The 26,692-nt window shown below is 40.0% G+C and overlaps 1 protein-coding gene across 7 annotated transcripts in view; it reads right to left on the bottom strand.

Moving 5' to 3' along the window:
• The window catches only part of LOC114792083 (kelch-like protein 29), an 81,177-nt gene that overhangs the window by 42,405 nt on the left and 12,080 nt on the right, over positions 1–26,692 (bottom strand). For 6 of the 7 annotated variants that reach the window (XM_028982980.1, XM_028982962.1, XM_028982944.1 and 3 more), the window contains 4 exons: positions 19,242–19,570; positions 9,660–9,807; positions 7,548–8,087; positions 716–854 (listed from right to left, as the gene is read on the bottom strand). In XM_028982980.1, coding sequence (XP_028838813.1) covers positions 716–854; positions 7,548–8,087; positions 9,660–9,807; positions 19,242–19,526 — 1,112 coding nt within the window. In that variant the 5' untranslated portion in view covers positions 19,527–19,570. Of the gene's footprint in view, positions 1–715; positions 855–7,547; positions 8,088–9,659; positions 9,808–19,241; positions 19,571–25,499; positions 25,590–26,692 lie in introns of those variants that run through there. The other variant, XM_028982995.1, reaches the window with a different exon arrangement.

Raw genomic sequence — 26,692 nt, 5'->3', positions numbered from 1 at the left:
TGAGAGCTGTAATTATGTTATAGCGATAATTTGCTAATCAGTAAGTTTTCTCTTTGGTGTAACTTACTAAATTTAAAGAGGTCACACTGTGCTCTGGCTTCCAACTGTGCAAGCGTGGATTAACAAAATCTCATAAATTGCCCCTTTTGTTCCAGTGACTGCAACTTCACGACATGCACGATAGAGCAAACGAGAATCTATTAACTCCGAAAGCAATGCCGCTCTCTGAGCAAGTCTGAAATCAACAGCTTCTGTTGATTTTTGTAGAGGCCTGCATCACGCCAGGCTGACTGCATTAAGGTTCTGGCCTGCTACTCCTTGCACAAGAACATACGGAGGGGACTGCTGGAGTCAAGAGCTGATTAGACATGCCAGATGCATTACTAACACTTTCTACATTTTGTTCTGACATTTAGAAGGCAGTGCGGATGGGAGAGGAAATGAATAAATAAAAAAAAAGTCCCCAGTCATGGAACTTTTTGCCCATTAAAATGTAAATTTGCTCATTTAGTTTAAGGAGATGAAAGGGTAGGATAAGTGTTGACCTTTTCCCAAAGTGAAATACATTCATTTGAGTGATGGAAGGAATGGCTACTGGCTCTGTGATAGGCACCGCGATCTTCACACCTGCAAGAAAGGAAGAGGGAGGGAAGGAGCGACACAAATGGACCCTACGAAAAGAACAGATCACATCAACAGCTGGAAAGAGGCAAACCTTTTAACCATGTCCTTGAAATACAAGCTGCAGGAAGCTAGAACATTTTGGTGGACTTCAAACTCTTTGCCTTCAACAATTATTTTCAGGTCTGTAAATTCTTTCGCTCGCCGCTGCAGGTTCAATTCCTTCAACATCTCTGTATAATGAAATAAAAGAAGAAAGAGAAGAAAAGCCATGATCACCGAGGTCAAATTAACAATAAAATGGCTAATTTTTCACAGAGTAAAAGGAGTATGCATGCAAATGTGTCTAAACAGCTGAAAAAGATGCAGATCTGAAGGATAAATTGACAAGTATTAAATAACACAACATCTTCCCCAGACAGAAGTCACATTACTATATATGTATATACACACATAAAAACCAATAATACGAAGATCCATTTGATTTCTGTAGTTGTAGCAGGGTCATGCATAAATGAGAGCAAATAAAACAAGAGGACAGTAACAAAAAAAAGCATCATCTGTGCAGGGACAACGAGGTTGCAGCAGACACCGCAAGCTGCCTACATTTCACTTGGTTGACACATTGGACACCATATCATTTATGTGCTGGGCACCAGACATATTAAATTATGGAAGAGTTTTTGCCACAAAGAAGTTGTGCTACCAGGATATACATTGCACCCAGGAACAAGTCACAGTGTATTCAGTGTATCACAATTCTCAACCCATATACACCACTGTGAAAAATCAGCAGCACTGCAGAAACATATTCTTTTTCACTTTTTGGGTATGTGTCAAATTTAGCTTGTTCTGTGTTCTTTATATTCTTCAATAAACTACGGATCACTTTTGAGTCGAAATTCCAAGTCACCAAAAACGTTTCTTGGCCAAACATTAATAATAAACCACCAAGTACATAGGTTTATACTCACTATTAAATAACCGCCCACTATTGAATAATAGAGTTCAAAGAGTTCAGTCCAAAGCAGTGGTTTGTAAACTTGTTTGGTGAAACTTGGTTGAGCTGGTCATCTAATCAGCAATTAATCTGGTTAATGACGTATATGGAATGTATGTGGTGTATGTGGTCTGCAAGAGTCTGTAGGTGGCACAAGTTATGTGAATGCACTCCCTCTGATGACTAGTCTTCTTTCCCCAGGTAAACGAACACATTAACACACCCATAATTCACACTGTTCATTCTAGCCCATTTTTCAACATCCAGTTCATTCTTTTGGCAGTGAGTAGGGGTCATCCTGGACACTCTCAATGATCTGCAGCTCATGACCCTGACAGGAGTGATAGCTGCTATCAACTGCAGATTAAGAATGCCAAGCAAGACCTGCCAAGTCATTCGTATCCTCACACATTCCATGTTCCAAAAAATCAAAGGACTGTCCACTTGCTGCCTACTTGCTTCAACCCCTTGATGCAACTAAAAAAAAAATCAGTTTCACTCATTTGACCCATCAGTCGTTTCAATGCTGTGAGTGATCTGTATGACTAGACAATATGATTTAAAATCATGATTCAATAACCAAACTGTGGGCCAATAAAGTATTTGGCAGTCACAGACTGTGAAAGGTGTCCCACTTAAAAAGATGAGAGTGGTCTGCAATTTTCATCATAGGTACACTTATGAGAGACAGAATGTAAAAAAATCCAGGAAATCCCATTGTATGATTTTTATAGAATACATTTATATAATGGTGCAGAAAATAAGTATTTGGTCAATAGAATTTGGGTATTTTTTAGTATTTTCCCCTTTTCTTTCCTGCAGATCTGCTCAAGCACTGCAGGATTTTAATCCATGAGGCATAGTGTGTTACTGATAATAATCACCATTCATAAGATCGTTTTACCCCACAAGGTGAGATCTTGCATGGAGCCCCAGGTCGAGGGATATTGTCAGTGATTCCATTTTCTAATAATTGCTTTTCTCATCAAGCTGCTTGCCTATTGTAAATCATCCCAGTCTTGTGTAGGTGTACAATCTTGTCCCTGGTGTGCTTAGACAGCTCTCAGATCTTGGCTATGGTGGATGTTGGGGTCTGACTGTTTGAAATTGTGGACAGGTGTCTTTTATACAGATAACAAGTTCAATCAGGCACCATGAATACAGGTAATGAGTGAAGGATAGAAGAACTTAAATAACAGGTTACAGGTCTTTAAGGAACAGAATTAGCACTTGTTCGTACGTTCTAAATACTTATTTTCTGCACCATTATACGAACGAAATTTTTAAAAACCATACAATGTGATTTCCTGAATTGTACAGTTGAAATGTACTTATGGTGAAAATTACAGAGCGCTCTCATCTAAGTGGGACAACTTGCACGATCAGTGACTGCCAAATACTTTTTTGCCCCACTATATGTTTATTGATTTATGGTTTTTAAATCATATTGTCTAGTGATACAGATCAGCCACAGCATTGAAACGACTGATGGGTCAAATGAGTAGTGGATCAAACATCACCTTTTGTCTAAATATCACCCAACCTACAGTGAAGCTTCACAACACTGATTATTCAATTCAAGAGAGCACCTATGCTATGACACTTGCTTAAGTGTCTATCCTTCATGGCTTTTCATGATGACATCCAGACACATATGGGTTGTTTTATACACTGATAATTTTTCACCACACAGAAAGTGAACCCTGTTACTGCTCTGTAAAAAGCACACATGGAATGAATAGAAGTGAGATATTTATGTTTAAAGGTCTGGTGTCTGTCTTGTCATACAGAGGGGGTATGTAGAATAATCCAAACTACTCAATGGGGACAAAATAAAGTATTAATAAAAAGTACATTGAAGCTAAATATGAGTACCTGTTATTGCTATTATTCTTTTATTTCACATGAACAGTGGAAAAGAGGTTTTTTCAGAAACATTGTTCATTGCTGTAAAGCATTTGCCAATGTGCTTCATACTGTCTGTAAATGTATCATGTGAATCGCATGGCAGCTAATTATTTTGAATTTAAGTGGGTCAATGTTCCCACAAGGAAGACCTATCATGCAACAACACAGGACATTTTCCAAAGGTCTTTCAGAAAATATCCATAGACCTTGACTGCTAAATATACATTAAGTAGATACTGAAATATGCATATCCAGAGATATTGATGTCAGCTGAATAAATAATGCCTGGCTGTTGTCAGTCTGACCATTTTGAATAATTAAACTGAAATCTAGCTATCTACCCCTAATGGTCTGTGTTTGTATAGGACAATAAAATGTGCAGGAATCAGTGTTTATACTTTGTGACCTTGCTCATGCATTTTGTCTATGAAGATTATATCTGGTTGAGGCCAAGCCACATAAGCATTGCACTTCTATCCAGCTACCCAGACACGAAGCTTAAAAACCTGTAGCTGAAAATGCGTCAGAACACAGTCTAGATGTCACATGAAGTGACCGGGTGTAAACAGGGTCTAGGTCAAACACTTGTGCCTTAGCTTGACTATTTCCCTGTGGCTATGAAAGGAAGTATTCATACAAAAGACTGATAAATAAACAAGTAAAACTGGAGGTGCAGTTGGGACAAGGTCAGCATAAAATCATATAAAGCCTCTCACTCACTCAAAAAAAGTCCAAAAACTAAATGAGGCCATTCATACAATTTCACTTCCATTAAAACACTAAGTAGCAGTTTAAAAATGTAATTAATTAATTGCCATATTGACAAAAAAAATATGTTCTCATGCAGTTTTTTTTTCTTAGACAGCTAAACCAAAGCTGAAAGATCCAGAACTGGATGAAGCATGGTGTAATATAATAATCAATACAGTGCTGTAATGCTCCCTCCGTTTCACAAACATTCATCCTCAACAGCACAGATGGACTAATACCTTGGAAATGGAATTACTTCTAACCTGAGCAGAATGTACCATCCAAAGAGGTTCTGCTGGCCATTTACATTTAATGCTGCCAATTTAGTTAATAGTTTTGTGGCTGTTACATGCAAAAAACAAATACTGGAAGCATATATGCCCTGAACAGCAATGTGTTTATCAGCTTCCAGCCCAGCTGGAAGAGCTGGATGCTATGTTTTAAACTAATGTAATATCATTTAAGCTTCTTTTTGGGGAGCTGCACAATCAACTACAAAACAAGTAAGAAATGTACTGGAGAACTGTCTCTATTAAAAGTAAAATAAGTCATTTTTAAGATGAATATCTACATTTACATGAAAAACAGTAAATTAATTAATGGATTTCATGCTCAAATCTGCAGGTACCTCCGGGCTGGAACTTTAAAACTAATATTTGATGAGGACACAAAAAACACATTTATGCGGCTTTCATTACACCCCACAGCACTATCCATAATGATGTCAATGGGGCCAACAGAATGTGGCAAATTCGACTCTAATTTGGAAAAACTGGAATTTACTGAACAGGCATGGCAATGGTAAAATAATGGGACAATGTTCCAGAATAGCACTAGACACAGACGTTGTAAAAATAATGACTGTCCTCTGTAAGGAACAGAATACTTGTTACCTGTGCTCACAGTACACACTTTGCAGTCAGGCCTGGGACGTGGCCCTAAATGCAGCCGTTTTTAATTTTGCTAATCCACTCCACCCGCCACTGGCTGCTAATCACTCCATCCAGTCGGAGACAGGTCATTTTGTGACTGACGTCCCCCTTGTACTCCAAAAAGAGGAAGGGTGGGGTGTGCGGAATTGTAATGGCTCCCTGAGATGCAGACGAGTCAGGGAAGAGCTATTTGGAGCGAGCAACTCTGAATGCCCAGTTATGATAATTTGCTTCAGAATGGACCTGTCAGGGGTATGACACACTCTCTCTCTTTCTCTGTGTTATAAGGGGAAGTCATTAATGAAAGTAGTGGTGCCTCCAACACAGAGGAGGAGGATGGCGAATTATGAAAATTAATGAGATATCTGCTTTCTCTATATTAATTACTAGGGAAAATAATGATGCTTGTGTCAGAGGGCCCTTACTATGTATGATTGGATGTAAGGCAGCAGGCTGGCCACAGGCCACTTTCATTAATATCTGTGGGGCTCACAGAGCCTTGTAATCTTTTATCTATTTTTATTAACTGCTGTACCAGTTTAATTATACCACACTCTTTCCCCAGTAGAAAAGAAACTCTAAACGGTGAAAGAAATAAATTGGTTTAGTGCTACACAAATGTCTCCCAAGGTGGACATGAATATTTTAAAGTGACCTTTTGTGGGCAAAATGATTGTCCACAATGAAATGCAACAGGAATCAGAAAGAGAGAAAAAAATCACTAAAATCAATTTAGAATCTAGAGGCCTTACTTTAAAAAAACACACCATATTGAATGTTATTGGCAATCATTTTGAACAGGATAAACAGAGCATAGTGACAATTTAATTGCTTAAAACTCTTCCAAATTCATGATAGGGTAGGCTGATTTGCAGTTCAGCTTGGGATAATATGCTGATGTTTCGTGGCCAGACTTTCCCGTCTCCATTACAAGGAGTTAAGTGGCTAGCAATGTTGCTCTGGCAGTATATACATTCCTCTCAGGTCTGAAGATGAATATTTCTGGTGATGCAACATGACAAGCAATTTAAGAGAAAGGCCAAAGGAACAGATTTTTGCTAGTGTGTCTTGACCTAATATCTGAAAGATTTCTACTGCCAGCCAGAACATACAATGCAATATTGCAGTAATTGCAGAATTGCAGAGACAATGGCATTCCCATTATTTCACAGTGATGTATTTGAATAGTTTCAATTACAGCTGAACTGTAACACCAGAGCCACAGATGTTGTTTTCTGACTTATTACGTGATGTTCCATATACCAATATTCCTTGGTTGCATATTAATGTTTATTGTACTTTATTTATTTATTTTGTGTTGTCTGCTTTATAATCTGTATATAGTGTATATCTATAAATAATATCTTAATTGCATGTTTTTTTCATTTTGGTATTTTATATTCTATTGTGTTGCTTGAAATACATCAATTCCATATTCCATCCGTGTGCTACATTGGTGCTACATACCTGGCCAACAAACATGATTCTGATTATGCTTGAGAGACAAATAAGTCAAATGCAGCAAGGAGTAAAAATAGATTTTGGGAAAAAAAAAAAAACTCCACAGAACATACAGTTCCTTTTGAATAGCACGTCTGCGCAGCTAACGTAAGCATAATCATCATTACATGTTTATTTATAGTCCACGTTTCCGTTCCGAGGCGAACGGAGCAGCTCTGTAGTGCTCTTCTCCCCGCGCGGAAATAGAGCCCAGCTGGGTGCAGTGTTAATGAAGGGCGTGGCTGATGAGACCCTTGCAAATCAGCAACAGCTGGGGTTACTTCTTTTTTTTTTCTTCCTGAAACTTTTTCAGTTTTCTATTTACCTTTGGAGAGGCCTCATAAGGAAATCTTTTTCAGTCATAAGGATTATATTATGTGCTATCCCACGCACCCCCAAGTGCCATCTATTATGTGACATTGTATTAAAAATGTCCACAGAAGCACCATACCATAGATGCAATGGCAGTTTATGTTCTCCATAAATCATTTTTTTTCTCCTAAGGCATATTGTAAAGCGTCAGTGAACCTAAGATTCAAGTTCATTAAGTTATCATGAACCTTTGCTGGTAGAGTAGAAAGAAGGAGAAATGAAAAAAAGTGAAATCCACTATACACTCATCCACATGGAGGAAGAGATGGATGAGGAACTTTATTGAAAGTGATTGTTGGGCACATAATAAATGTGTTTTAGACTATCACTTGAGTAGGCTGTGTGAAAACGCTAGCCGGAAACTATTCCAACGAAGTATTATAGCTTTACCTTTGCCTTTTACAAGAATAACTTCAGAAGCTCTCAAATGTGGTAGAAGCAGCTAAATGTTTTGATTCACCTACCTTTGGGGTGGCAGGGGTCTGTGAACTCATACTTCCCCATCCCCACCGTCCTGAGCATCTGCAGGCCATTACTGCTCTCGGGGCTGCTGGAGGGGTTGGCGGCCAGAGGCTGGGGCTGCCCATTAGTCAAAGAGACACTGGTGGACAGCGTGGTGGAAGACAGAGAGGATGGCTGGACCAGAGGGTGGGCCATGTGGCCGTTGCCCACCACTCCATGGACAGGCTGAGCAACCTGGCAGACCCCCGTCATGGGGGACATGGAGATTGGGGGTAGTCCAGTGCCCGCCAGTGGCTGGGGCTGGTTCTGGACATTGAGGACCATGTTGGCCATTGGCTGAGATGGCTGCTGGGGGAGCTGGTAGTGGGCAGTCATGAGTGGGTGTGGAGGGGGTACAGGGTTGGGCAGTGTTGGGGTCACCCCGATGATCGGAGCCTGTACAGTCACCCCCTGGCTGTATGCTGGGGTCTGAGGCATCCCATAGGTATGACCCAGCAGGCTGGCCTGACTCACTGCTGGCACAGGGGGTGGCCATAGCGGACCTGAAAAGACAAATTCAAAATTACACTTTGTGATAAACGGAGGGCAATGTCTTCTGATAATAACAGTGCAATTACTGCCTGTGGAACAACGACCACATATATCACCCCCAAAGCATTTGCATATCCTCTCTATAATTTTCTATTTCGATGGCATTACTTGAGCTGCAAGTTCATGTTTGCTACGTAAATGAACACATTAGTTCTAAAAATACAAAGAGGAGTAAGATACATTGTCTCAGACAAGTCCGTCTACAAGGTCTTTACAGACGTCCACTGCGGTACGTACACTGTATGCAGTGAACCGTTTTAGGAGTAGACACACATCTGCATTCATTTGCAAATGCTAGGGTGAATGTGCAGGCATGTCATGAGCCAGGGAATCATTAGCGATGAACACTTCCTAATCTGAATTCACTGATAACTGAAGAAAGCTAATTATTCATATCACAGGCAGCTGCATTGATCCCTTTCCCTCATTTGTTTAATGGAATATATTCCTCAGAGCAAAACAACGTGATAAACATTTGATGAATGTGGTGAGTATTGTAACAAAAGTACAGAAAAGGTCCCCTATTATGGAAATTTTTACTTTGTGAGATTATTTATCATTAATACTATTTCTCCTAGCCAGTCTATGGAGACACTGCAGTGGCTAAAAATGGTGATAGGTATAAAGAGTGCTTTGGCTATTCTGCTTCGCCATTCATCATTGGATGAATGGCGATAATTGAACCTGGAATTTGTCCCCCATGTCGTCACCTCTGCTTTATCATGCTTTCTCCGCCCAGAGAACCTCCCACCCCTCCTCTATAAAAAGTAACGCCACCAACCGTCATGGCTTGAAAATGTGAATTGCACTTGCTCTGTGATTATAAGAAGTATATAAAAGCAAAAACTATTTTCATAAAAGAAGACCTTTCAATGCTAATTATTTATAATGTGGATCTGAGTAACATGTATCCACTTACATTGCATGGTAAATAGCCTTTTTACAAGGCACTCAGGCCTCAAAACACCAGTGTGAACATGACTGGGAAAAATCAAGTCAGTATGTTTACATGACTTTTAAACTTCATGTAAACCTGTTAGTCTGTCTGAAATCGTATTAAAATGAACTTCACAAAGTCACACTCACATAAGCAATTTCTACCAATCTACATTCAACTGGACTCAAAATGGACTAGCAGCTCTGTGCATGCTCCAGAAATTCTCTCTCTGACCCTGACCCGGATAGGTGCTGCAAACTAATATGTTTGTATATTGTTTTTCCAGATGTAAGTCGGACATAAATCAGTCAATACTGATAGAAATAAAGTTACTTTCAAATTCTATGAATATTCACTGGAACAAAATAATAATATTATGAAATATTTAATCCTTCTTTATGCCTTTAGTTGCGTAATATATTTTTTAAATTCATAATATGAACACTATGTTCTTTCTTGTTTGTTTACTTTCATTTTTCATTTGTAATCCCTAAAACATACTCAAACCAATTGTTCGCTACGTGTCTGAAATTAACTGTTAAATGATTCATAAAGCAATTTTTTGTATCCTCGACTGCTGGGGTACCTGCTATATCCTTCTCCCTCATCTGCTTGGTTGGTGGCTCATCTGTCTCCCATGGCGTTGACTGGTTAATGGGTGTCTGTCCCCATCGAACGCCGGGAACCAGGACCGGCCCCTGGGTCTGGCTGTCACCCGACGGGAGCACAGAGACCTGATTCAAATATGGGAAGATTGAGGAGGTAAATAAAAAGACCAGGATTTAATTACAGCCTACATCACCAATTACATTCAGAGACAGATACCGGTACATCATTTGGCTTGGTTAATATTCCATTCAACCCTCTCTTTTAATTACGCGCATGTTTCCAGATTAGTGCCATCAATAATGGACGGAAACCCAAGGTCGGCTTGCAGCAATCTGACTTGGCAAAAGGACAGATCTATACAGAGAATATGGTGCTAATTAATTCTTATATGTGTTGCCATGAATATAAATCTAATGTTGTTTCAAATAGTTGTTTCAAAATGACCACAGGAGACTTCAAAAAAAAGTGTCACAGTGGAGAGCTCTTGGGACCTACAGGGGACTGGTTCTGTACACTGAGGACCATGTTGGCCATAGGCTGAGATGGCTGCTGGGGGAGCTGGTAGTGGGCAGTCATGAGTGGGTGTGGAGGGGGTACAGGGTTGGGCAGTGTTGGGGTCCCTTCGATGAACGGACTCTTGGTATTGATTGTATGTCTGAATTGTGTTTTGGTCTTAGATTGTGAATTGTGCATGTATGGCAGTATATAATCTAGTCAGCTGTTTCTGTGAAAACACGAACAAAGTACGGAGGGTGTAAATTGTTTCATCATGATATGATATTTTATTGATTATCTGAACCATCAATTGTAAGTCGCTTTGGATAAAAGCATCTGCCAAGTAAAGTATGTGATAAATTCATCATATTGGTTATAAACACCCTGACATTCATGCATTCAGTATACATTCAGTATAATATTCTTAAGAATCAGAGTTTAAACATTTTAAATATTTAGACAAATTATCATTAAATGCTGTCAATTGTGGCAGGTGATATTCCATTCAAATCTTCATTTCACATGGATCCACATAGAAACACGTTATCATATGACTGGTTGATCAGATAATCTGATTCCTGCTTGATCCAGACTGATTTATACACCCCAATATATTCCCAAATTATGCACTCATTAAAGATCATATTCTGGTTGAGAGAAATAATTACATGCCAATGAAAAGGGTAATTAGATTATCTTCTGCAAACTACAGATAATCCTGTTGACCAGTTTAGCATGTAGTGCTGTGCAAAAAAAACTTCATGCCTTAATACCTAACCAGAAATGTTGTGGAGGGCATAATCTGACCAATATATTCTTGCCTCTACATCAACCTAAGAGATTTATTGACCGGAAACTCAATGCCACTGACTAAATAAAGGACAGACTTCAGGTTTTATTCCCGGTACAAAATTATGATGGGATTCAAGCTTGAATAGCGCTATGCCGACTGCTCTCACATATCTGAATGTTCCTGAATTTAGATTTTCCTTCAAATTTATTAAACAAAATTAAAATAGTTCAATTTTCACGTGTCATTAGTTCCATCAGAAATCATATCCCAAAAATGTAGGAATTTGGTATGAGCCAATTAGCTAACCAGTCAGCTAAACTATTCATGCCAGGAGAGGGCTTCTTATAATCATGGCCTCAGAGCATTAAAATGATTTTTTTTTTTTAAATAAATAAATAAAGATGTTAGTGAGTTTGTTTGCACATGTATTCCCGCTTATAACATGCAATTTCCTGACATTGTGATGATTTAGGGACGCAATTGTGAAGGAACATTCACTGGTGACAGAAAGAATCATCCAATTGTTCATATTGACAGGTTCACTTTGTGCATCAGCCTTTGCTGTGTGTCGTGGAAAAGCTCCAGGCATTTAAAAACATTTTGGGGGGGGGAAGCAGTGGCAGGCAAGGCTACTGAGAATAGAATAGTGGCACAACTAGAGAGGCTTAACAATGAAACAAAAGGGAAACTCGAGGCAGGGCACCGGTAACAGAGATAGCATGCGGCTTTACAAGGAAAGCTCAGGAAATGTTTTTGAAAGAGAGTCCCAAAGACAGTTCTGCTCTGGGGACATGTTCAACAGTGGAGGCCTAGCGGTTAAGGAAGCGGCCCCGTAATCAGAAGGTTGCCGGTTCATATCCTGATCCGCCAAGGTGCCACTGAGGTGGCATCGTCCCCACACATGGCTCCCCAGGCGCCTGTCATGGCTGCCCACAGCTCAATAAGGGTGTAAAAGCAGAGGACACATTTCATTGTGTGCATGTGTTATGTGCAATGACAATGACAATCACTTTCACTTTCAACAGCACTGTGTTTTAATAAAGGAAGGAGAACATTATACTTTATACCATCTGTCTGGTTCTCTGCAATTCTGTTGAAGCAGTAAAGATAAAAATCCTATGCAGCAACAGCTAAGCATGTATCGCATATCGATCAAACACTTAAAGAATTCACCACTATTGTACAGTGGTTTCTTTCAAGCTCATAAATGTTATAGGTAATTTGTTTAAATAAGGTTATAAGGGCAGAGCCAGAAAGACTTCCACACCACCCTGGGTGTGTGCGCGCTGTGTGTCTGCTGACACTACACCAAAAATGGACGACTGACTGACTAATATCAAACCTACAGTCAATGTGGAGAAGGGGGGTGGGGGTGACTTTAGGCTATACACAACATAAATGTTGCTGTAATTACTGCAAGAACTCCATCCATTGTCCCATTTTATACCAGGTCATGGCCATGCAGGAACTGGAGTCCGTCCCAGCAATCTTGGACCGCAAGGCAGGAGAGACACACACACACACACACACACACACACACACACACACACACAAGGGCCAATATAGCATTGCAGAATCATGTGACCAGCACTAAGGGATGAAACTAGAGCACCCTGAAGGAACCCACGAGAACCCGAGGTGGACAAGCCAGCTCCACACTGGGATCAGGTGGTACTCGACCCCAGGTTGTGATGCAGCGGCGCTAACTGCTGTCTGATTTCGGTCTTCAACTGTGATACTTTTAAGCAACAGGACAAACCAGAACAGTTAAAGTATTACTATCAATACAATAAAGAACAGAACATTTTGGCAGAACAATAAATTGTTAAAGAACCATTTATATTCATACTGAAACTGGTATATGGAACAGAGAGTTTAAAATAATTGCACCATTGGGAGTAAACCACACATATTTCAGCAGTGTAGTTAGTGGATCTCAAATTTGTATGCAGACAATGACAGATAAGTAGCAGGCGTCCGCACTCCACATGTATAATGAAACCAGCGAAATTGCATAAATGAATAAATAACAGCAAAAATGCTGTTACCACCAATTTATGTAACATAAAATGCCACGACTCTTCATATGTTAATCAACTGTTGTAGTCACTGGATATACAATATCCAGGCACACTGAATGCTGCTGCTTTTCACTGCAGAAATCTCATCAGTCTTATCATAATACACAACAATTTAGAAGAGTTATTTTTCAGTATTGTGAAAAAGTACAAAGCAAAATGTGTAATTTTAGAAGGATGTTATTGTTCGTAAGGCATCAGCTCTGGAAAAACAGGGGAAAGAGGTGCTAATTGCAGCCTAAGAGATAAAATAATTAATGGATTAATATGCAGCGTGCAGACTGAGACCACCATGCACACCTTCACTGCTTTGGAAGAGGAGGAGCTGTAGCTGCAGCAAGCTCCTCTCCAGCTTCAATCCATTATTTCAATGTAAACTAGGCCTGTACAATAGAGACACAATATGTAATTTTAATAAGGTCATGCTATAAATGGAGAATATTTAGCATTCCTCAAATATAACTTGAGTAAATATCAAACAGAGGGCGAAAAGTATTCTATGAAATGCATGAACCACTTTACAGCAACCTATTACCATATGCATATGAAACATGCTCAAAGTGCACTAATGATTTTTACAGTTTTTAATTAGATTTTTATAAGATTAAACTGGTCTTTAGCTTTTGCTGATCTTCTCCAATGTAAGGAATTCTCAGATATTTTATACACAATTTTAGCATACTGTGCTTTACTAAGCTTTACTAAGTAATAGATTTCAAATGTGATCGGGCAAGTGGTATCAATTGGGCACTGACACCACGCATGCAAATGACCAGGGATCATGTATTTAAAATAGTGTTATTTAAATATTTTCTGACAATACTTTTAATGTAAACGCTACAGCTGAATACCGAAAATCCTAAAATTTATATAATCACTCCCATCATACAAATACCTGGTACTTCACTGGCCTTTTGGATGTGACAGAATCTCCACTTTTGGTAGAATTGCCCAGATATTGTTTTATCTGGCATATGTGCTATGGACACGTTACCCTGTAAAACAGTTCCATGTAAAACAGTTACATTCAAATTATATACCGTCAAATTATCTACCGTCTATGGTTAAATGTATATGGATTTTATGCCATTTCACACAGCCATACCATCAGGGATGTTGCGGAGTTGCCTGACCAACAGACAGGCAGACAAAAATAGATTTTTCAACAGTTAACACCACAATGGTTTCATTAGCCAGTCTTACGAGCTGACAGACATTGTGGTAGCATGAGCTACAGCCAAAACCAAGTGAACCGTGAGGGAACATAAACGTGTATCAATGGACAATTTTTACTGACGGTGATCAGTTCTTAGATTCAAAATAATCCCAATATACTGACTGCTTATATACATGTGAGGAAATGAATTATATTTAAGGTCAGTGCTGATGGATGGTTATAGAAAATCCATGGATTTAAATTGAGACCTCCAGGATCGGATTTGAAAAAATAAAAAAATTTGCGAGTCTACTGTTTCTGTATTAGTTTAGTATGTATATAGTATGTATATCACTTTATTATAGCTTAAAGAGTAATTACGTTCGGCAAAAAAATGTGATCGGTGTATACAATCATCATATGATGATTGTATAAGGAATCATGGCAATGGAGGGCAGTAATAGCTTTTAACTTTACCCCCAGGCAAGAAACAGTCACTCAGGAGTCGAATGAAGGTGCTTTCTGCTAGTGACATCATGTAGTTTTCAGTATATCTATCAGGAGAATTTATGGGGGAAAAAAGCAGAAGAAGGAAAACGGACATATTATTCACTACTCTGTTCCTGCTGGCTGACCTGCCAACTTTCGATTGACTCGCTCTCTGCCTGCAGCGAAAGCCAAATGGCAAATATTACTTCCTCCAATTTACAGCTCTGCTTAACTTCCGCAGCATTTTTCAATGGATTCCCACAGCTGGTTAGCATGCATTGCAGAGGGGTACATACAAAATGCATCACAACTTAAATCTGTTACACATAACTGGAAGGATATAGAGTCTGAAAAAGAAACAAGGGAAAACAAGGTTCATCCAACATGACCCATGAAATATGAAAAACCTGCTTAGCCAGTTCAGGATCAGGAGCAAACTGGCATCTCAGCAATTTCTTTCTGCAAAGTAAGATCAACTAGACAGTACCAATACATTGCAGGGTGAACACCAACCAAACACATGGCTTGGTCAATTATACATCACCAATTAAATTAAACTTCTATTACTGGACTATGAGAGATATAGTTTTCATTGCATTTACATTTACATTTACATTTACATTTACAGCATTTATCAGACGCCCTTATCCAGAGCGGCTTACAATCAGTATTTACAGGGACAGTCTCCCTGGAGCAACTTAGGGTTAAGTGTCTTGCTCAGGGACACAATGGTAGTAAGCGGGATTCGAACCCGGGTCTTCTGGTTCATAAGCGAGTGTGTTACCCACTAGGCTACTACCACCCAGGTAACGGGTAAACTCCCCACCAGGTACAGACAGTGTTAACTACTGTTTCCCTCCCGCTCGAAATCAATGAGAACTGTTTCTACTGTAAGGTAAAAAAATAAATCTATTTGACACAACTTCACCATTACAGTGTCAGTGTCAACGTTTAAAACAAGCTGGCCTCCAAATGGTGACTGATTACAAATTTTATGCACATATTTGTACATCTTTCTTAAAAATGACTTCATGCTGCCAGCTTCATTCCTGACAAGAGCATTCATCGCTAATTTTGTGTAGAACATCAAGAAGTCTTGCAATCTGCCTGTCTTTATTCAGGACCCCAATACACTCAATACATCCAATCACATCTGGCAAGGTGGGCAGGAGAAATGTTCCTCTGGCCATGGAGATTCAGCTTTGATAGGAACGTTCTGGCCTTTTAATGTTCCTCTGGCATCCTGGATTGGCTCTGTTGCGATCTAGGTTAAAGCTTTGGGGACCGAGCCGCACGGTAATCCGTAAAAAGAGAGGGAAGGAATGCTCTTTCGTGTGGTCAAGTTTTCACATGACCTGTACAGTCTGTGTTCACTCAGTGCTCAGACCTTGAATTTGTCCCTATCCCCAGGCCACCATATAAATCCCTGGCTGCTTCTTTGGTCCCTGTTTGACTCCATATGTGCTGCCAGCAGTATGGATTTCCATGGCTTTACACCAGGTGAGGCGAAATCTCAAATAAAATCCCACACACGCTGAGCCTAAATCCGTCATATTCTTATGACTGCTGTTTGTGCTTGTTGACAGAGACTAACAGTCACAGTTAGCCAACCCATGATTAATCTGGGTGGTAACAGGCCTTAAGGTCATATCTTCAAATTTGTACATTTTGTAAATGACTGAAAATTAAACTGATCTTGCCTCAAAGACCCTTTTAATTAAATATTTCACATTAATTCCAAAGAAGCAGTGAAAACCTGCATCTCAACATTGTTCCAAATACGGTATAAGCCGCCTCTCAGTGCCTGTTTTGCATAGTGCAGTTTTCCTAAATGGTGCTGAAGAGGCACTCAGCTGCCTGAATGCGGCGCTTCTGCTGCTGCCGGAGAAGGAGACGCAGGGCAGACAGTTGCCGAGATTCTTAATAAGCTCTCAGGCAGTTTGAAACATGTCCAAAAACAAGCAGCAGCAAAGATGACGGAGGGAAAATGGAAAAGCAGGCGGTCGGTGGCAGGGGTGTAGGTAAGCAGTCTCTGTGGGCTGCATTCATTGTGATCCAAGCTTTATTTCGGGCATCCAGTTGTGTTCCACCGGCCTCTATGGCCACTCACCATGCTGCGCATCTGAAGGTGTGCTGTGGTATGTGGTGCCAAGCCAATGGTTCAGACCGGTTCACAGTGCCTTGGTCGGCTTGCCTTCTTCCCATAGTTACGTCCTGGTGGACTTCCCCAGCGACCAACACATACACTCAGATATACACTCAAGATATTTTCTTCCACTGTTTTTGTTGGTGAACGGGGATCAGCACAGGTACCCTGACCGGTCTCTGGCTACACCAACTGTACAACAGAAACAACAGTGATGCACCGTGTGATCTGAAATGAGGAACCAAAAGTAACTTTTTCAGCAGTTTGTGAAAAAGTGCCAGCTCCTCTGTTGGATCAGACAGCATGAGCCAACAGCCCAGTGAGCCTTTGTTACCCATAACCCCGTCTTCAGTTCACTGGTTTTCCTTTCTTGAATTTTTGGTAGGACCTGACCACTGCAGACTGGAAACGTCCAATGAGAACTGCGGTTTTGGAGATCCTATGACCCAGCTGTCTAGACATCACAGTTTGTCCCTTGTCAAAGTCGCACAAATCCTCACACTTGCCCATTTTTCTGCTTGAGACAGATCAATTTCAAGGACAAAAAGTTCACTTGCTTCCTAATATATCCCACAATGCCAGGTGCCATTGTAACAAGATTAAATTAATGTTATTTTTAATACACAACTTTTTATACACAACCTTACTGCAAACAAAACACACCTTCCTGCCACATTTCAATGTCTAATTTACCACTGCATACTTTTAGTACACCACAATGCTAAGCTTTTTGGCATCAAAAGAGACTTTGCTTTTCATTAATTCATTATGTGCTCCACAGAATAAAAGCAACGAGGCTCTCATATATCTATTCATATCTGCCAACCAATCAGGTTTCAGTAACCTCTTTCATTCTATAGTCCCACTGTTGCCACTGCTGAGCTGCTCTGAATGCTATCGGTATCTTTTTGGGAAGTATTCATCATCTCAGTGTACTTCTTTGCTGAATGACAGTAAACAGTACAGTAAACATCACTAGGGCAGAGTGGGACACCCTCTACATGTCAGATATTACTCAATGATTTTGTGCCATTTACAGTCGCCTGATTGAAAAATTAAATCTTCCAAGTAGGGGACCTGCACAGAGGGGAAGACACTAGCAAATGTCATATGCAAATCTGTGACTCATACCGAGTATTCACAATGATCATTAAATAGGTGCAGAAAGTCACTGGCAACGGAATCTCACTGATGCAAATGAAAAATTTAACTTGAGTGAAGTCAGAAGAAACCACATTACAGCACAACTACTAAGCACCTCGATATTAATGTTAAACAGATGTCCTGTTTCCTCATGGGGATGTCTTTCTAACTAAATAGCCAAAAAAAAAAATAATAACTTCCTAATCTTTATCACTCACTCCTAAATGTTAGGAGCTAATTAGAAATTCCAAAGATGAATAGGTACTTTTGGTTCCATTAATCCATTTTCTAGGTAAAGCTCATCTGGGTCAGACTTATGAGGATGCTGGAGCACTGACTGACACAATGGCTAATTTGGCATCATGAGAGAAATGTAAGCAAACACAGATAGAGTTTTGATAAAAATGTTTTAAAAATAACTCAAAATGAATTAATAAATTGATGAGTTCTTTAGATCTTTTGTTTAGGCAAATTCGTGACTAATTACACACCACCATCTACTCCCACACTGCACTAATACTTTAAACTGACTGCTTCATGCCTAGCTCAATCACATTGCAGTGACACTTCAAACTGTCTGCATTATTACTTGAACAATATTCCACTTGCCCACTGCTGTAAACAGCTGCATTTGATATCTTATTGTCTGCCCTTCAAAATGAAGTGAAAGTGAAGTGATTGTGAAACACTTCAGCACAGCACAAATGTGTCTTATGCTTTTGACCCATCACCCCTGGTGACCCCAGCCATGACAGGCGCCCGGGGAGCAGTGTATGGACGGTGCTTTGCACAGTGGCATCTCAGTGGCACCTTGGTGGCTCGGGATTCAAACCCAGCAACCTTCTGATTATGGGGCAGCTTCCTTAACCGCTAGGCCACCACTGCCCCATGCCCTTTAAGTACTTGTAAATGGCTGGATTTATAAGAAATTAATCTAGAAATGAACTTAATTCTATAATGATCAAGTGTAGATCAATGCAGTCTACAAAACCAGACAATATTACCAGTAATTTGAAGATGTCTCTGAAAGCAGGTGGTGATGTTTTTTACAACACACCCCAAAAGTGGATGGTTAAAATCCAAGCCTGGTCCATAATCCTGCTCAATGTTATAAAGGGTTTCTGATGTATGCAAACTCACAAGTGGAACTGACAAAGGGTTGGTGTGTTAAAAACACATACAACTTTTAAAGCCTCTAGGGCCTCACAACCCTAAAAAGAGCCCCCATCCCTTACAAAATGGAATTTTCACATCCATACCTTAGAGCTGGCGGTGGTGGGAGCTGGCGTGATCAGTCGTTTGCAGGTCAGATCATTGCTGGAGGTGGTGGTTGCTGCAGTGACAGGGGTGGGAAGCAGAGAGGGAATGACCGGCAGGGGAAGCAAGCCAGGCCTGTTGTTGCTGCTGTTAGGGACCACAGCTCCCCCACACCCATTGGTTCCATTGCAGTTGCTGTTGACTGCGCCACCGAGTGCCGGGCCTCTCTCGCGCCGGTCCCAGACTCCACGGAAGTCCCTCTCAAAGCGGTTGTTGTGTCGCGACATTGCTTCAAAGAGAGCTCGCCTGCTCTGGCTGAACTGTACTTTGCCTGAGGGACATGGAAAAAAAAAACATTTGCAGGTTATAGCTGGGAGAAACTCAAGAAAATGGAATAAGGCTAAATAACAGAAGTGAAAATGAAGAGAAAGTGTCATTTCTCATTGTGCACACAAATCTGTCCTCTGCATTTAACCCCTCACCATTTGTGAGCAGTGGGCAGCCATGAAAGGTGCCCGGGTAGCAGTGTGCAGGGATGGTACTTTGCTCAAGGGGACTTCAGCGGCACCTTGGCGAATCGGGATTTGAACACGCAATCCCTTCGTTTACAACACTTCCCATTACCCATTAGACAACAAATCAGAGAAAGTGTCCATCTTTAAAATAACCACATACGGTCAGAGGGCCTATTGTCGAAGGGAAGCAAAACTGGTGAACAAGAGGAAAATCATGATAAAGAAAGCCAATAAATACTACTGCTGTATTTGGTGTAAAATGCATATAACTTAAAGGACCATCCTGAATTCAAGCAGAGCAACCTGAATACTATGCTGGCAGGGGTGGTGTCTTCTACGACAATTTCCCCATCCACAGGGAACCAGCAACACTGACTGACGAGAGAGATGTGAAGCAGAGACACTGTGGATGGTTCTACCTCTCATTTGTCACCCATCTACAATGTTAGATGCTAATGAGTAACATATCCTTCAAATTAAATAACGACGACTGTCAGAATTAAGATGTTACACATTGTGATTAATTTTAAACATGTAACATGTTGAAAAAAATTAATTCAATTAAGGCTGTTTGGATTTGTTTACCTCAAGTGTTGCATCTATGATATGGATGTGCACAACAGATTGTTCATCCTAGATTACGAACCCTACACAAAAATTGTGATGTACAGTTTTAGGGCTGATTCTGATGGCAGTGGGATTCAGGGGTGACCACTTTGTAAATATTTAACACACAGAACACACACAGAACCGCGTGACACAGTTCACTGGTTGCATCATCTGAACCAGCCCTTAGTTGAAAAAAAAAAATAATAATAATTTCACTACATTTTATATCCATTTTATTGAAATAAATGTTTTGACCAGACCATCTCCCTGTCATTCCCCATCTGAGCTAATTTCCAATATTTATCGCCGTCTTAATTTTAAATATATTAATTGTTTTAATTGACTGATGTTTTAATCAACTTTAATCTTTACCCAATACTGATTGCTGTAAGTATAAAGAACAGTTATGAGCTAACATTTGTGATACTATAAACTGTATTTTAATTGTATGTATTTGAATCTGAATACAATTTGGATCGAAATCTCAATTTGAATATTACAATAAATAAATAAATACTGCATGGAAATATAATACAGCACATTACATAATGTGTGATGCACTTAAACATGGTTAAAAATATTTTTGTTGCACACAAAATCACAACTGAATTAACACAGCAACTAAATACTTTTGAAAGAAGTAACTAGAAAATGGATTACTAATATTTAGTAATCCATTTATATGTGTGTTTATATGCTCAGACCCAGATCCTTATGAATGTTGCATCTCAAGTATCATTGTTCTTGAGAACCATCTGTTTTAATACAGTTCACCTGCTCTGTGCTGAGATCTGCTCAGTGGCTTTATGCCCTCTGCTAAAGTTGGAAAAGTGCAATTCCAATTTTTATGGCTGTGCAGTTGACACTGATGAACAGTGAGTTATTAATCAGTGAGTCGGATCGGAATTGAAGCAATGTGAACAACGGAATGCGTTCAACAGACACACACACACACACACACATACACGCAGCATTAGTCAGTTCTCACATCTGAAGTGGTAGCAGAGCGGCATTTATTTTTAGATGCACTTCTATCGGGCAAAAATATCAAGGCATCAAACAAATCACTCCGGATTCACAGGTGTCTTTTATGGTTACCTCTGTGTGCTTACAGAGACGTACAAAAACAAATACAGAAATGGTTCCAAGCTGAAATAAAATATCTCCTGTGACAGACACTAGTTTTTACGGGACAACCTTGAAACTGGCATTGAATGCATTATAAATAATAAGGGGTGAAAAGACATGGCCAAAGGGGGGAAAAAATCCCAGTGACTGAAAGACAAGGCATTTACAGTCATGCACTCACTCGCAGGTGATGTTGAGAGTCACAAAGCGCACGTGGAAAATCAAATATGCAGCAGCCACAATTGATAAAAGCCAGATAGAGAGTGAGAGTACAGTACATGGTAAATAAACTCCTCTGGGATTATTTGATATGCAACCAAGTTCCCAGACTGTTTTTTTTCCCACCCCTTCTGTTCATTTTAACTTCAGCCCTACAGAAGTTTATCCAACATTTTAAATTAGCCTAGTGCATGAAAACACGCCTGGTTGGTCACATCCATGGAGCATGGCGAAAAGCAAAAAGCTTGGCACGGCTAGAGGTTGCATGCCATTTGCAGCTGTGTTCAGTGATCCCCTAATAAGGCAAGGGTGGAACATTGCAAATGGGGAAATAACTGACACAATGTACACTGCTAAGGGAAATGTTGTACGCTCCCAACTCGAGTTGTTATAAAAATACATAATTAGCAAGACGTTCAGATCTCCACGATCCGATCAGGAGCACGTGCATGCTGCATTATATTCACGGCTGAATAACAGAACAGCTCAGCACTCTTTAGGTTCGGCTGTTTTGCTCTTCGCTGCTTTGTTGTACTGCGTATGCTGTACAGAATTATGCGGTTGCTCTGGTGTCAAGGTTGAGATAGATCGGAGCTGCACACTAAGCATATAAATGGACAAAATGTATATTGCCAATATTATGTGTGTGTGTGTGTGTGTGTGTGTGTGTGTGTGTGTATATATATATATGCAAAACTTGTTTTTTGAAAACTCTACACTAAAAGAAAACACACAGCTGTTTAAAACGTCAATTTGTAGTGATTCTATACACCATAACCCATGTTTTGAGACGAAAACAAATTAATCGCTGAAAAATGAACAATAGTTATGAATGGTAAAATGTAACTGTTAATTTTCTCTTTCAGACTAACTTCAAACATGCTGAACCTAATTTTTATGTGTAAAATGTAATCCTACACTACCCTGTCCAAAAAAAAGTCCAAACCTGGACTTTAAATTATTTACTGCAGTGATTCTCTTGTTCCAGCTGTCAGAAGACATGTCTCATGATTATGGAATTGGCGGCAGTGCATTTTTTGAGTCCAATTTTTGACCTGCACCTAGAAAAAAAACATATCAGCAGAAGAATATGATCAGAAAACACTGATGCAACTTAAACATTTGGCAAAGCAAAATCATAAAAAATGCATCAGTCATACATAGTCAATAATGTGGATTTTAGTTTTCTTTCCTGAAAGCATTTGGTGAATTTCAAAAAGACATCATCAGGATACATCAGGCTTTAATTGTGAAATAATCATTCAGGGAGGATGAGACAATTTTCACACATCTTTGCTAGAGAACACTTTACTCAGTGGTTCAATTCTGCCTTCCTCATCACAGAACTGTGTATCAAAACTATACAACAGTGAATGTATGTTGTAATCGTAGCCTAACCAAATATTAGAGTGCGACGAAAAGCAAAGTCTCTTTTGACGCCAAAAATCTAGCATTGTGGTGTACTAAAGGTATGCAGTGGTAAATTAGACATTGAACACAATGGTAGTAAGTCGGGTTTCAACCTGTTGCTAAACTCAAATTTAATCGTTACTCATTACAAAATAATGACCAATATTAACACATTTCTCAAGTTATAAAACACACATCGCTTTTTAATGCCCCAGCACATATGAACATGGTGAGGGGGAAAAAAATTGAAAGAGGCTCTAATCTGTCTCATTGATTTTCACTTACTGCCAGAGTGGTGATGATGTTGGGCGCCTTCGTGAGGCACGCAAAGTACGCTCTGCCAAACTTTCAATTTATTATCAAGATTCAAGGTCCCCAGATGCTCTTCAAAGGCCAATTTATCCATTCCGTCGGTGTCCAGGGGATCGGAACAAGCGTGTATAGTAGCATGTGGGCTTTCCGGCAGGGATTATATGAAACCCGAGGGAATATGAGTGCCACACCCATGGGATATGGATGTGGTATCACATATTCTCTGCCACCATTGCTAATCCAATTCGAAATCTTGTCTAGGCTAATTAGCATAATAATTATTACATTTAACAAAAGTGGAGCAAACTTTCGGATTAGCATTCACAACTTTCATAATACGTTAATACATATTATATTTGTTTGGTTAAACTACAGTAATTACACAAGCAATGAAATATTGAAGGACATGAAGAAACAAGGACAACAAATATACCACCTCCCAAAACCACAGTGATTTTTCTCCTGATTACATTCATTACTACAACATGAAAACTCATACACAAACATCTGAAGTAAAATTAATTCCTGAGATATAGCAACACTGGAGGAGAGGGGAAATTAAGAAGCATCGTAGTTTCATTCAGATTGAATATGTGTGGCCATTTTTTCTATCCACTAATTAAAAATTATAAATCTCTTGGCAATTCTTCATTGTGCATATTGTGCATCAGAGAAGTCATTACAACACAGCTTGCTGCACTGAGCGGTGAGGGTTTATCCGCACATCCTCATCTGACATCGCAAGCAACATGATTCCCATCCCCCAGACACCCGGCCTGAGCCAAAATGGCAGGAAATGAAAATGCAAAAAAAGGCAGTTGTCGGATATATTGAGAGTAAAAAACACGGATGCCACAGAGTCTCTAAAAATTGAAGCCACCATTGTTTTGGTGCCTCTGCTGGCTGACTGCAGAACAATTATTCTGTATTCCATTTTCCTATAAAATCTTTCACTCACTACAATTACCACTTAGCCACAAGCCACCATTCACTCACACACTCATGATGGCTGGAAACTGGAGACCCAAGAAGTTCCAACATGAATCCAAACTCCACACACAGTGACATTGTAGGTCTCGTCGCTATTCGAAGTGCCATCTCTAACTGTGTTCACAGTTCCCTATTATAAACAACTTTCTATAACATCTATAATTTCAAACAAAAAGAAATGGATTGGAATATGTTATCTGCACTCAGTCAAGCAGCACAGTTTCAGCCATCTGTAAAAATTGCCTCAAAATTTCGGGTCCAAATTCACATGTAAAAAGGTTAAGTGGGAAGATCAGTCACAACAAGGAATAAACGTTTTCTGCCTCTTTATATTTGAACACAGTGGCAAAACATCCCAATGAAATCAGACTGAGTCCTATCAGCATAAAAAGGGTCCATATACTGTAGATAAAACCATGGATTTATTTATTAATTACGGTGATGTCACCAGTGTTAATCTGTGAAACGATTCTGGTATATTAAGCTAATGGTACAAGCCAGGGCAGACGGAAAACATCTTCAGTCTCCCTGAAGACAGGAAAATGTTTATGCTGCACTTGGGTTGACCCCAGCCCTCTCAGCCTCCCCTCAATACAACACATACTGCTGAATGGATTAAATCAGTTGGCTCCTGTACAGTAATAAAAATGCACTTTTACCGCGTTATAATGACATAATCTAACATAACATAACATATGACATAATTAAAGAGATGGAGTCTGGTCTCTTAATGTCTTTCAACCATATGCTTCTATTAATACTTATTACCCTACGGGTAAACCAGGCATGTCAGAATACAAAACTGGTAAAGAAGGCTTCGTTCTAAGTAGCCCATTGCTTTACAGTTATATACTGCTGTATAGGACGCCTGTCTGTTGGACAGTTTTCCTCGCATTTCATTTGTCATTTTATCAAAATGTCATTTAGTCAAAAAAAGTATAAATTACTACATACCTCTCTCCTAATTTGTCTGAATCTGTTCATGCGATCTACGGAATCTGCCGGCACCCCACTCTGTTGCTGTACAGTACTGATGATATTTGCAATGTTCAGTGAACATACCATGCATGGACCCACCTGAATTGTACAGATCTGTAGCCTTTGCCTCATCTACTTCTCTTAGTCCACTGCTAGTGTAGTTTGCCGGAAAGCTGAAATGTTCCAGAAAACTTGAAGCACATACCAGACGGCATTGCTGAACATGTGCTAATTCAGTTGCTAGGTTACAGCTTTGTTATGGAATTAGAGAAGAATGTAAGTCTTTTTTTTATTTTAATTACTCAGAAAGAAACTTAGAGGAGAGAGAGAATACAGTAGTATCAATTACCACTTCATGCTAACTTCATGGTCGACTGTCCCTCAGAGACAGACTGCATGTGCACATGAATGTGTGCACATGCAATGAGATGGCTCCATTTCAAAGTACAAACAAATACTCCCATATCACATACAAACATATATGTACCTTTCATAGTAACTCTGTAATTCATTGGCTCTGTGGCACAACACCACTGTTCAACAGCTAAAAATGTCCTTGGACAATCCTCCTAAAACTGAAAATGTCATGGTTCCCATTCCTCCTACCCTCCAGCAGAGGGCGGCCATGAGGTTTACCACCTGGATTTACATGACGAAGAGGTCGGCTTCCTCTATAAATACTAGGCGGCCATTTACATTTACATTTACAGCATTTATCAGACGCCCTTATCCAGAGCGACTTACAACCAGTAGTTACAGGGACAGTCTCCCTGGAGCAACTTAGTATTAAGTGTCTTGCTCAGGGACACAATGGTAGTAAGGGGGATTCGAACCCGGGTCTTCTGGTTCATAGGCGAGTGTGTTACCCACTTGGCTACTACCACCCATCTTGAATCCTCTGCTTGTCGTGAATTCATTCCTTCGTTGCTGCTTGCCTTTTTATTTTGACTACTCCTCATGCTGACCCTGCTTTGCCCCACTACTCATATAGTTCTTGCTGTTTGGGTATCGCCGTTCATGACCTCTCACCCGCCCACCGACGCCGCTCCTGCTTCATTCCTTTGTCTCTCTGCTTTTGCCATTGCCAGACCCTGCTCACAGGGGTTAAACCCACCGTGTGGGTTCACCGTTGCCGTGCTGTCCAAACTGCCAATGCCTCCATTTATACCCAAGACCTTTCCTGTCTCCTCGTGCCAGCCCAAGCACCCATGCTCTTCCTGCCCCAGTACTCCTGCATCCCCTCCCTCTCCTGCCATGCCTGCTCATGCGCCTCCTGGCCTCCCCCTGACAGA

The sequence above is a fragment of the Denticeps clupeoides genome, chromosome 1 (genome assembly GCF_900700375.1).
Source record: "Denticeps clupeoides chromosome 1, fDenClu1.1, whole genome shotgun sequence".
NCBI classification, from domain to species: domain Eukaryota; kingdom Metazoa; phylum Chordata; class Actinopteri; order Clupeiformes; family Denticipitidae; genus Denticeps; species Denticeps clupeoides.
This window is presented reverse-complemented; position numbering and strand designations above follow the sequence as displayed.